The sequence below is a fragment of the Peromyscus maniculatus genome, chromosome 3 (assembly GCF_049852395.1).
Source record: "Peromyscus maniculatus bairdii isolate BWxNUB_F1_BW_parent chromosome 3, HU_Pman_BW_mat_3.1, whole genome shotgun sequence".
NCBI lineage: Eukaryota > Metazoa > Chordata > Mammalia > Rodentia > Cricetidae > Peromyscus > Peromyscus maniculatus.
The window spans coordinates 62786040-62799047 of record NC_134854.1 but is presented as its reverse complement, the minus strand read 5'-3'; the positions used below and the strand labels follow the sequence as shown (position 1 = coordinate 62799047).

At 43.9% G+C, this 13008-nt stretch overlaps 1 protein-coding gene across 1 annotated transcript in view; it reads left to right on the top strand.

The window, feature by feature from the left end:
* The window catches only part of Snd1 (staphylococcal nuclease and tudor domain containing 1), a 428395-nt gene that overhangs the window by 29674 nt on the left and 385713 nt on the right, over positions 1–13008 (top strand). The window contains exons 2-3 of the mRNA XM_006979374.4: positions 3596–3745; positions 11427–11547. Coding sequence (XP_006979436.1) covers positions 3596–3745; positions 11427–11547 — 271 coding nt within the window. The remainder of the gene's footprint in view (positions 1–3595; positions 3746–11426; positions 11548–13008) is intronic.

Below are 13008 nucleotides of genomic sequence, written 5' to 3'. Positions count from 1 at the left end.
TGTCTTAGGGTTTCTGTTGCTGTGAAAAGACACCCGCAACTCTTCTAAGGAAAACATTTAATTGGGGCTGGCTTATAGGTTCAGAGGTTTAGTCCATTATCATCATGGTGGGAAAGGTGGCTGTGCACAGGCAGCTATGGTGCTGGAGAAGGAGCTGAAAGTTCTACATTCAGATTGTCAGGCAGCAGAAAGACGGAGTGACACTGGGCATGGCTTTAGCTTCTGAAATCACAAAGCCTACCTCCAGTGATACACTTCCTCCAACAGAGCTTTACCTCCAACAAGGCCACACCTAATAGTGCTACTCCCTATGGGCCTGTGGGGGCCATTTTCATTCAAACCACCACATTTCACTCCCTGGCTCCCATAGGCTTCTAGCCATATCATAATGCAAAATGCAGTTAGTCTAACTTCAAAAGTCCCAATAGTGTATCACAGTATCAGCACTGTCTAAAAGTCCAAAGCAAAGTATCTTCTGAGAATCATGGAATCTCTTAACCGTAATCCCCTATAAAACCAAAATGATAAAGCAGATCATATACTTCTAACATATAGCACAGGAGATACATTACCTTTCCAAAAGGGAGGAAAGGGACCATAAAGAGGAAATACTTGACCAAAGCAAGACTAAAAACCAGCAGTGAACTCCAAACTCTGCGTCTCCATGTCTAATGTCAAACCCTCTTGAGATCTCCAACTCTGCTCAGCTTTGTTGACTGCAACACATTTCTCTTTCTTGGGCTGGTTGCAATCCCTGGTAGCAGCTCTGCTTGGCTGCTATCCTGTGGCTTTGGCATCTCTAACATCTTGGGGTCTCCAAGGCAATGCAGACTTAACCTTCACAAGCTTCACACAATGGCTGTCTGGGCCTCCATCCAGGGACACCCTGACACAAGCCTGGCCTCAGTGGCTTAGTTGAGGAAGGAGATTCCATAATCCCTTTCTTTTATCCCTGACTCTAAAGCCAGAACCACATGCCTAAAGTTGCCAAGTTCTGCTGTTTGCTGGGGCTGGAATATGGCCCCCCAAAATACATTTTTACCTGCTTTCTGTTTTTGATGGTTTCCTTTACTGTCTAAGCTTAGCTGTTCTGGAACTCATTCTGTGGACCAGGCTGGCCTCCAACTCAGAGGTCCACCTGCCTCTGCCTTCTGAGTGTTGGGATTAAAAAGGCTCATGCTACCATACCTGGCTCTGAGCTTTTCTTTAATTCCTTTTCACAAGTTGGAAGCTTAGCTGGTGGAATCTTGCCCTGAGATTACACTCCCTTTATTCCATTTAGCACCAGGCCTTTCTTTGATTTGTTTATCTCCTTGAACACAGGACATAGCTCTTTACCCTCCCCGGTGCCCCCTTTCTCCTCAAACTGTACATTTTGTATGTTTTCTTGCTCAGCTTGCTCCTTTTCATAATAGATCTATATAAGCATGGCCACTAATAACCAAGCAACACAGTCAAGACTAGACTGTCTGGAAATCTCAGCCAAAGCTGTTAATCTATAACTCTTCAGTTTAGCCTCAGATAGATTTTTTTTTGGACAAGGGCAGAAAGCAGCCACATTCTTTGCCAAAATATCACAAGATTGGTCTCTAGGCCACATACTAATATTATTCTTCTCTGAAACCTCTTGAGCCAGGCTCCCACAGTCCAAATCACCCTCAGCACCACTGTCTTCCATGCTCCTAATAGTAAGGCTCATTAAGCCCTTCTTAAAGCATTCAACTGCTTTTCTAGTCTAAAGTCCCAAAGTGTTCCATAGTCCTCCAAACAAAAGCATGGCCTGGCCTATCACAGCAGAACCCCAGTTCCTGGTACCAACTTTTGTTTTGTCTTAGTTAGGATTTCTCTTGCCGTGAAGGGACACTATTATTTGTTGTTGTTTGTTTGTTTTTCAAGATTTATTTATTTAATATGCATTGTGGTTTTGCCTGCATGTGTGTCTATATGAGTGTGTCAGAGCCCCTGTAACTGGAGTTTCAGACAGTTGTGAACTGCCATGTCGGTGATGGGAATTGAACCCAGGTCCTTTAGAAGAGCAGCCAGAACTCTTAACCGCTGAGCCATCTCTCCAGCACCATGTTGTTTGTTTTTGAAACAGGGTTTCTCTGTGTAACAGTCCTAGCTATCCTGGAACTCATTCTGTATTTCAGGCTGGCCTCTGCCTCCCCATTGCTGGAATTAAAGGCATGTGCCACCACTGCCCAGCAACCACGACAACTCTTTCTTTTTTTACACGACAACTCTTATAAAGGAAAACATTTAATTGGGGCTGGCTTACAGGTTTAGAAGTTTAGTCCATTATTGTCATTGTGGGAAACATGGCTGTGCACAGGCAGATACGGTGCTGGAGAAGGAGCTGAAAGTTCTACATCCAGATTGGCAAGCAGCAGGAAGAGAGAGTGACACTGGGCCTGGCTTGAGCTTCTGAAACTTCAAAGCTTACCCCCAGTGATACACTTCCTCCAACATGGCCACACCTAATAGTGCCACTCCCTTTGGGCCTATGGGAGATTTTCATTCAAACCACTAACACCTGGGGCAGTGTTCTAGGCCTTGGATAGTAGCTACTCAGTCTTTTACTTTTCTTATTCTCTGACTCATACATTTATGACACATTTTTAAAATTGAAAGCATTAGTTGAGTGAGGAGAGGGAGAATGTCTGCTAGGGGGTGTGTGGAAGAGTCTTCCCCTTATACTTGTTCAGAGTGAGCTTCTGTCTCAAGGATCTCATCTGAGCTCTACCCTCCATTGACAGCCCCGCGGCCTTCCATACTAACCATCAGTAGCTGTTGTTGGTTTTGAAGCATGGAGTTGAGAACCCTTCAGACTGAGTGAGCCCAGCTGTCTGTCAGAGTAGCCTCATGAAGCAGAGGCAGTTGGAGTAGCTTGTGCCATTTTTACTGTGTGCCTTTTTCTCTCTGATCACTCAGAATCTTTCCTTTTACAGCCCCTTGGGTATTTAAAAGTGAATGCCAGTGAACTTCAGAGCCCTTTCCACAGTTGCAAATAGGTTTTGTTCTGGCTTCTTATCCAGGAGTGGAGAGAAGCCGCCACCACAGTTGGGAATGTAAATGTTTAGGATGTGGACTTTTAGAGGCAGTACTTGGGTGTATCTCATATGATGTTGCACATGCTTTGGTGTCCCCTGCTTTTGGCCTTGATTATGTGGGTTTCCTTTCTTTAGCTTCCCTTTCTTTAAGTGTTCATAGTTTGCCTTATTCTAGGATGGAAAGTGTGGAGATATTAACTTGTTAATAATTGAAAAGAACAGTGTTGATGCATGCTGGGATAAAATTACAAAGGTTATTAACCTCTATGTCTCATATGCCTTTTTATCCCAGTCTGTTTATTTTATGGCTTTTCTGTTGTTTGTTTAATTCCTACTTATATTTCTGAACCTGGCCCAAGGCTCTTTGTCAGTAATTTTTCTTATAAAATTCAAGCCAAATTCTGTTTATTTTATCATTTTATAGATATATTTGAGGGCCCCTGGGGTGCAAAGTACTTTTCTAGATGTTGGGGATTCATTAGCATATAACTTACATTATGGTGACATTATTTTCAGGCCACCATTCTCTTTTCTTACCTGTGTAGGTCCTCTCTGGGTGTGCCATCATTGTCCGTGGACAGCCCCGTGGTGGTCCTCCTCCTGAGAGGCAGATCAACCTCAGCAACATCCGCGCTGGAAATCTTGCTCGGCGGGCGGCTGCCACACAACCAGATGGGAAAGATACACCAGATGAGGTAGGTGCTTGCCTAGGCCTTTCTGAGGCCATGGGCCTAGTTGGCAGCCTGCTTTCCCCTCTGATGAAATTTTGATGTGCTCTTTCTTTTCTCTTCATGGTGAGTATTTTTTGTCAGGATGACTGGATATATCCCCAGTAGCTTACATCTCATCTGTCATTATACATACACTGCCTGAGTTAGTTTCTTTTCATTTTTCTTTGAGTAACTCAAAGGAGAAGGGTTTATTTAACTCAGAATTCAAGGGTACAGTCCATCATAGCAGGGAAGTCAAGGCGGCAGGAGCAGAAAGTATCTGGTCCCAGCAGAATAACCAGGAAGCAGATGTGATGAGTGCTTGTGCCCAGCTGCCTGCCTTCCTTTATACAGGAGAGGATCCCATATTATAGGGTGCCTTCCACGGTGGGAGAGTCTTTCCAGCTCAGCTAACCAAATCAAGAGTGATGCCCAGAGGCCTATTTCCCTGATGATTCTTTAACTCATGATTGGTTAATTGTAGTAACAATCTCCCATCCCTTCCTGTAGGCCTCACTTTCTCACTCTCTGAGAATAGATTTGAAGTGTAACATTTTTATAAATGGCAGCCCTCTGTCAATGCTAGTGCTAACTTTTTGTTATAGTTGCTGATATCCCCAAAGCTGTCTGAATTTGTGAAACTGTAAAGTTTTATGTAAATGTGAGGTGTTTTTGTTTGTTTGTTTTTGGCAGTACTGGGACTTGAAAGCAGGGTCTCAACACCTGCCAGGCAAGTGTCTACTGCTGAGCAATATCTAGTTCCCTCTTCCCACACCCAATCCCTGTCTTTTTTGGTGATAGGGTCTCATGTAGCTTGAGCTGACTTTATACTTCTATAGGAGGGGATGACTTTGGATTTCTGATCCTCCTGCTTTTCCCTCCTGAGTTTTGGAATTATAGAAATGTGCCACGAAGTCTGGTACTGTGATTGAACCCAGGGTTTCGTGTGAGATAGACAAACACTGCACAACCCAGCCCTAAAAATGAGTTATTACGTTTTTTAAACATTCTGTGTGTGTGTGTGTGTGTGTGTGTGTGTGTGTGTGTGTGTGTGATGCATAGGTTCATGTGTGGAGGTAAGTGTGTGTGTGTGTGTGTGTGTGTGTGTGTGTGTGTGTTGCATAGGTTCAGGTGTGGAGGTAAGAGGGCAACCTATGCGAGTCTGTTTTCTCCTCCTGCCATGTGGAGTTAAGAGTTGAGCTTTGTGGCAGGTACCTCAATCAGCTGAGCCATCTCCTTGGCCCTAAACATGAGGGTTTTTAAGGATGAGTTTTTATCAGTTTCTGGGCAGCTTGTGGCTTGTCATTGTGTTACACTCTGAGAAGCTACTTCCGAGCTTTTTCTCATCATCTCCTCTCTGCCTTCCATACCCCTGACTCTTACCACCTGGCTATGTGGCCTCTCACATCAGCTGATTCTTGACTGCTTACACCCTTGCCTCTCCACGTAGCTGTCCCAGTTGCTGTGGGAGGTAGAGAAGATGGTTTCTACACTTGGAAATGGTGGTGCTTGGTTCTCCTTTAGCTGCTTCTCTGGTCAGAAACAGGATTTCTGGACTCCTATTTGTTCTTAGCTCTGGCTTGGTGACATTGGGTAGATTAGTAATTGGTTGTTCTCTGCCTTCCCCTTTCTAGGAAGTGAAGAAGAAAAAGCAATAGCTCATGAGCTTTTATTTAAGGAAAGCATTTAGTTCTTTTCATCGTTAATAGTATTTTTTTAAATAAGGCAGTAGTGAGGCAGCATCGTAGATAATGGAGATGGAGAAAAATCACCCATAATTGTTCTATCAGCAGTAGTTGGTTAGACTCTAGAGATAATGACTAAATACATTCAAATCAGTTCCTTCTCATTGGTCCTCCGTCAGTAACGACAAGTGTTGAGACTAATGTAGTGTCTATATCTACCTCTGGATTGCTCAATGAGGATTAAATAAGGAAACATGAAGTGCTCAGCACATTACAAAGTACTTAATAAATGTTTGTCATCACTAGTCTGTTAGATCAAGGACTGAAGATTAAACATCTTTTGGCACCTCAGCCATTGAGTGAGCGTCACATGGGTGAATCGCTCTTTCAGGGTTCTCTCTTCCTTTCAGCTGTGTGTCCTACAACAGCTTGATTGCTCCTGATAGGTGAAGAGCTGCCTCTTCTTAGAGGCCATCAAGCTCTTTTCCCCAAAAGGAAGAAGCAGTACAGCCTTATCACAGAAAGGTTTGTTTAATTTCCTGTTTCATGGCTGAGAACGTGGGACACTGCCTCCTGTGTAACAGGGCAGTAGAATCTGAGCTGACTCTGGCAGGAATGATGGCATGGAAGGTCCCTGGCACTCCATCTTAGTTGTACAGAAGGTTTATAGTCCAGTGCTTTATCTTTTCCAGAGCAGTTTGGTGTCACAAGCCTTTTCCAGGAACTCTTCCGAGTTCTTTGTGAGGTGGAGCTCTTGGTAACTGCAGTCACTCTCTCCCAGCCCATGGTTATTGCTTCCTCCTAAGGCCTCGTCTGTCCTCCCCCTGTCGTGGTCTGGTCTTCCTCTCACACCCTTGATGTGACATGGACACAGGGTTCCAGTCACAGCCTGATTTTCCTTGTGCTGGTCTCACTTTTCTTGAAACACCCCACCCAGTATCCAGGCCTTGATCAAGACCTAGAGAGTCTGCCTCTCTCCAGCCTGTCTGTGTTGCACATTTCATGGCTGTTGATATGGTTCTTGTTCAACTCTTCTGTTGGGTTGGGATGTTTAAACAATATGCTCTTTGACTTCTCCTTTCTTCTCATACTTCCTCCAGAGAGCTCAGATTTCTGTCCTCCCCTCTCTGGACAGGGTCTCACTCTGTAACAACAGCTGGCTTAGAACTCTCTATGTAGACCAGTTTGGCCTCATGGCCTCTGCTTAAGTACTGGGATTAAAGGGTGCCATCATACCCCAGATCTTTTTGGAACATAATTTACGTACTCTTGCTCATTGTTATTCTTAGACACTCCAGTGGTTTTCATCACTCTGACAAGCTACATGCCGACCCTAGACCACAAGTCCATCCGTGCTCTGACTGTCCTTTTCCTCCTAATTAAAAAAGATTACTTATTTTATTATTACTTATCTTTTAAGAATCTCATATATGGGCCGGGCAGAGGTGGTGCATGCCTTTAATCCCAGCACTGGGGAGGTAGAGCCAGGCAGATCTCTGTAAGTTCGAAGCCAGCCTGGTCTACAGAGCAAGATCCAGGACAGGCACCAAAACTACACAGAGAAACCCTGTCTCGAAAAACCCAACCAAACCAAAACCAACCAACCAACCAACCAACCAAACAAACAAATAAACAAAACCTCATATATGAATTATGAATACTGTATTTATATCATTTCCCCCATTCAACTTCTCTTGTGTCTACCCCCTGAAACTCCTCAAATTCATGGTCTCTTATTCTATTACTGTCACACATACACGCATATACACACTTATAATCTGCTTAGTTGATTTTAGTGCTGCTTGTATGTATATGTGTTTGGGGCCAACTGCTTGGTATTGATCATTTGTCATCGGGCTTGAACCACCTCTGTGGTCACTGGGCCCAGTGGTGATAACAGCACTGTTTTTCCCACAGCCTACTGGAGTCCCCTCTGCCTTTGCCCCCAGCTCATACTGCTTTCTCCTTCAGGAGTGTTTCCCCGCCAGTGTGACCTGGTGACTACCCACTGTCTTAAGACACAGCCCCTGCAGGACCTTACTTTCCCTAGTCCCATCTTTGTGCTGTCAGAGCATTCATAGCCTTTCATTTCTGAATTGGATGTTTTTCTCTACTGGATTGTGAACTCTTCCAAAGGAGGAACCTTTCCTCTCATCTCCGTGTTCCTGTGTCTGGTCGGCACCTGACTCAAAGCAGGTATACAGTGACTCAACACTTGAATAGATGAGAAAAGAAACAGAGTAGCTCTCCTTTGGACTTGGAGGTGCACGGCACAGTGAGGCACCAGCTTTCCATTGCCGTGGAGAACATTGTCTAGCTTTTTTCCACAAGAAAGAAGAATCAGGAAGATTCAAGAAGAATCAAGGACATCATTATTCATTTGCTTTTCTTTGTGTCACTGCCCCAAATATCATTCATATGATTATTTTTTTCTTCCGTCCTGGTATCTTCTTTCAGTGCTGCTCAGCTTTCTCATAAGTCCTGTGGAAATGAAAACAGGCTCACTGTATGTCCCCAGCCGTCACTGCCCTGTGCCAGACTAATCCCCTGCGTTGCCTAGATACTCCAGGCAGCCTAGACACTGCATTGATGGGCACTGTGCTGGTTATATATTTATTTCCCAGAGATTAATTGAGTGCCTGCTGTGTGTGAAGCTCTATGCTGGTTTCAGGGGAAATTCAGAAATGAATGTCACAGTTCTACTTTCATTACAGCTTTTGAGGATTGAGGTGGTAGAGCAGGATAGCCAGGGAGTACAATGGGATGGTTAGAAGAGGAAGAGACAAGGAGTTCTGAGCATTGGGCTATGTACCAAATTCTCTAGCTTCACAGTTGACATTATTCTGGGTTTGATCTTGTCTCAGTAGTTTTAGGAGTCTGACCAAAGAGAAGATTGGAATTAAAACATTCTATCTCATGACTTCAGACATCATGCCTTTGTTTGGGTCTTAGCATGGAGTGCAGGCTGTCTGCTTCCCTGCTTCTGGGGACCCTAAAGAGAAGTGGTAGTCCAAGCTCAACTACTTAAAGGCATTGGTTTCTTACATAGAACTCTGGAATATCCTATGAACAGACCATGGCTGCTCTTCCTACTAGGCTGTTGTGACATTTGAGCAAGTCTTGGAGCAAATTTCCCCGTATGGGCCTCTTACAGTTCCGGCAGGCTGTATTGGGACAGACCATCCCCCTGGCTACCCTCACTTTCATAAAGATTCTCTCCCAGAGTGTTTCCTTGCCTTTGTAAGGGACAGGGTCAGACTCTGTCCTGTGTAGCTCTGAGTCTTCTGATTGTCTGTTGGTGTTAGTAGCTTATTCAGTAGCAAATTGCCCAGTTTTGGATAGAACAAAGCTTCAAGAAGGCCTGGTTTTGGAAAAGATTATAGACACTTGGTGCTTTGTGTCGTCGTCGTCCCCCCCCCCCCCCCCATATGGAATCAGGTATATTTTCATTTCAAGTCCTCTAGTGTGGCTTGCTTTTATTGTCTGACCAGCTAGTGACAGATGAGCTGTAAAACACGAGGGTCTAAGAATGGATGCTCTTTGAGCAATCCTTAAAAGCTTTTAGAGAGCTTCTTTGTGGTAGATAGAAACTGGAGGATTTCTCACAGGGGCTAGAGATGTATTTCCTTGTGAACTGACCCTTGATGAGTGTTGTTACCCATGATAAATATGCTTCCCTTTGGAGCACTTGCTGAGCTCTCTCTCAGGTATTAAGAAAGCACTATGTTACTGAGGTTTGAATACTAATATGTTGTGAAGACAGCCATAGTTTGAACATTTTTAGAGGAAATAGTAAAAATACAGGAAGTTCAGTACTGTTGATTCAGAACCGTTTTCTGTGATGCAGTTTATAATTGGAATCTTATCAGACTTCACTTTGGCGAGTGGTGTCTTCATTTTTAGGGAAGGAGGTGATTGTAAACATGAGACATAGTGATATGGTGAACTCTGCATTGCTGTTTGGTGCTTGTCTCTTTGCTTGTTGGTGCTTTGAGAAGAGACTTGCAGGATAGATGCGTAGAAGGTTGGTTTGGGCTTCTTAGCTGAACCGAGTGCTTCCTAGAACCACTCACCATCTGGGTTAAATAACTGCACTGTTTTCATGACTTGCATCTTCCATTGGCTTCTAGTTTCCAGGAAGTTATATGGAGTTTTCAAACTTTGACGAAGTTTATTGAATGACCTCATAAAATAAGCTCCCTGGATAGAAAAGCTTATTCAGACCTTCCTTTTCAGGCTACTAATTATCTGATCTGCATTTTATTGTGTGTATGCTGACCTGTGAAGAGATGACAGTGGGCAGGGTATGAAGATTGAATCGTAAAGGGAGAAGCTCCCTTTTATGCTTGCACTGTTAGTATGTGGGCTGCTGTTGTGCCCCTTGCCCCTTCCCTCCCCATTTCTGTCCTAAAGGAACTTGGGACAGGAGCTAGGCCCTGGCTGTCAGTTGAAGTGCCAGGGCTCCTCTGACAGGCTTACTTAAGAGGAGACCTTTCCTCTTCCCTACCAGGCATGTCTAACCTTTTGACATTGTGACACAGTGTCATCTACAAAGTAAACATTTGAGAACCATGCAGTTAGAAAAAAAAATCATACACACATGTAAAAAACCCCTCATAGTCTCTTAAATAATTTACTATTTTATGTTGGGAAGCATTTATAGCCATCCTCAGCCACCTGTGGGTTGTGGGCTGTGGGTTGGACAGACATGGACCATCCTAGGAGTGATGATGTGGACAAGACCATCTCTTTGTGGATTATTTGTTCACATAGAGCCTTTGTTTCCCATTATGTGTGCTTCCCCCCCCCCCCCAATCTGTCCTGAATGAGTGAGGGAATAATAAACATCATGCCATTTATAAGATACTCCTTATCAAGAGCTGTCACTGGTGTCTTCCCAGGATTCTAGGATTTTTTTTTTGGTTTTTCGAGACGGTTTCTCTGTGTAGCTTTGCGCCTTTTCCTGGAACTCACTTGGTAGTCCAGGCTGGCCTCGAACTCACAGAGATCCGCCTGGCTCTGCCTCCCGAGTGAGTGCTGGGATTAAAGGCGTGCACCACCACCACCACCACCACCACCACCACCACCACCACCACCACCACCACCACCACCACCACCACCGCCCGGCCAGATTCTAGGATCTTTAAACATGAAAATCTTTTCAAAGTTTATTAGTATTAGTATTACAGTGTGTGTATGCACGTGCACATGTTACAGTATGCATGTGGAGGCCAGAGGACAGCTTTCAGGTACCTGTTCTCTTTTTGATCTGGGGATTGGAGTTAGGCTGTCATGTTTGTGCAGCAAGAGCTTTTACCTGCTGAGCCATTTTACTGTCCAAATTCCAGGTTTTAGACCAGAGTAGAAGTAGAAGAGGAAACATTTTGGGGACTGCTCTCTCAACTTTATTGCTGTCCTTGGAACGGTGGTAGAAATGGCATAAATAAGGCTCCTACCTGAGCAGGGATTCACTCCCAAATAGTAACAGCACTAAAAGCTCTGCCTTGAACTGGCATTAAGGCAAGTGCTTTGCAGACTGGAAGGAGACAAGCAGATGGGGTAGTAGTTGTTATTTATGATGATTCACCTCTAGGTGGTTCCTGGGGGGGCTTCCCATGTCAGGGAGTGGGATGAGCTACAGAAAGCAGTCAGAGCACTGGCAGGCACGTGGAAGTGCTATAAAAATGGTGGCAGATATTGTGCAAAAGGAAGCTGTAACTGCGTGGAGAGTGGTGGAGGCCAGTGCTGCTGCTGGTGTTTGGAGAGCTCTGAGGCCTGTGTTAGGGTCTATGCTAGTTAATCCAGACCCTTTCTAGGAGGCCCCGAAGTGTGCTGTCAGTTGTGTGTATTTCCTCCTCGTGTCCTTGGCCAGACTGAGGTTAAGTGCCTAAACAGTTTTATTGAAGACATGAAGTTGCTTTGATGTTGATTGGGGTCTGGAGTAGGCAGTTTTCCCATGACACTTCTGTTTTGTATTTCAGCCTTGGGCATTTCCTGCTCGAGAATTCCTTCGCAAGAAGCTGATTGGGAAAGAAGTCTGTTTCACGATAGAAAACAAGACTCCCCAGGGACGAGAGTATGGGATGATCTACCTTGGAAAAGGTGAGCAGCAAGAAGAGTGGACTTGTTTCTCTTGGAGCCTAAAGTTCATCCAAGGATCAGTTTTGATTTGGCAGAAGGCCAGAATGGGCCCCTGCTGTGCGTTAACTCTAGGAAAGTTGCTGTGGGTTGTATGGGAATTCCTGCTGGGCACGTGCACGTAAGAACAGAGACACACCTCCAGTAGTCCGGATCCTTGTTCCCCCTGTGCTTTCTTGGATTGGTGTAGGACCTGTGGTTTACTGTAGTATTCTTCTTCCCATAGAGGCAACTCAACAGCTCTGTGCTTTGGGGTCAGAGTGCTAATTGAATTCCTATAGATTTCCTATATTGCATTCTATATTCTTTTATCTTGTAGCTTTTCTTCTTTCTGGGGATTCTTTAGCAAAAGAAGATCTGTTTGGGACCAGTGGTTGTTATTTTAAAAATCTGTCTTATTGTTCGAATATTTTAGAATGAAAACAGGCTTTTGAATTGGATGGCTGGGGTTAGAATTCTGACCCATTCTGTATCCCTTTACCCTTTACCTCTACAAGCCCTAGTTTCTTCATTTGTAAGCTCCTGAGAGTTTAAAGATATGTAAAGCAACCAGTTTTGACATGGTCTACATCATCATTAACTTTGTGCTGACACATGCTCATATGCACATATAAACACATTTTTAGCTATGTCAAATGATTCATGGAATATTAGATCTTGTGGTCTTCTTTGGATTGGATAGAGGTAATGTAAAAGTGGGGAATAGAGTTTTGAGTGGGCAATGGGACAGTGAAAGACTTAGTTAAATGTTTTCTAGACAATAGCTAGTGACATTTTTTTTTTTTTTTTGGTTTTTCGAGACAGGGTTTCTCTGTGTAGCTTTGCGCCTTTCCTGGGACTCACTTGGTAGCCCAGGCTGGCCTCGAACTCACAGAGATCCGCCTGGCTCTGCCTCCCGAGTGCTGGGATTAAAGGCGTGCACCACCACTGCCCGGCACTAGTGACATTTTTTTAAAAGAGAAAGCCTGCTTAATCTGGACCAACACAAAGATTTAGTCTTAAATGTGTTAATATAAAAAAACAAGTTTATCAGGATAAATGCATAAGAAATGTGTTCATTATCCCTTTAGACACACAATTTACTTTCAACTTCACTTTACAGGGAAATATGCCAGTATCACAGCAGTTTAAATACCTGAATAGTTTTGGAGTAGATTTTGTTTTTTTTATTAAGCTAACTGGTTAATTAATTAGAAGTCTTCCTAATATCCTAGCAACTTAGATTATCTGTTTGACTTAATAGTTAATGCCTGACTCTAGGCCAGAATTAGAAGGTAAGCATAATGACATCCCATTAAGACTGAACTTTAAAAAAAAAAAAGATGTCAAAAAGGATGAAGACTAAGTACTCTGGCATTTATGGCACACTGTACCCAGAGCAAACATCCATTCATTCTCATGGTTTTGCCTAGTCACACAGAAGGA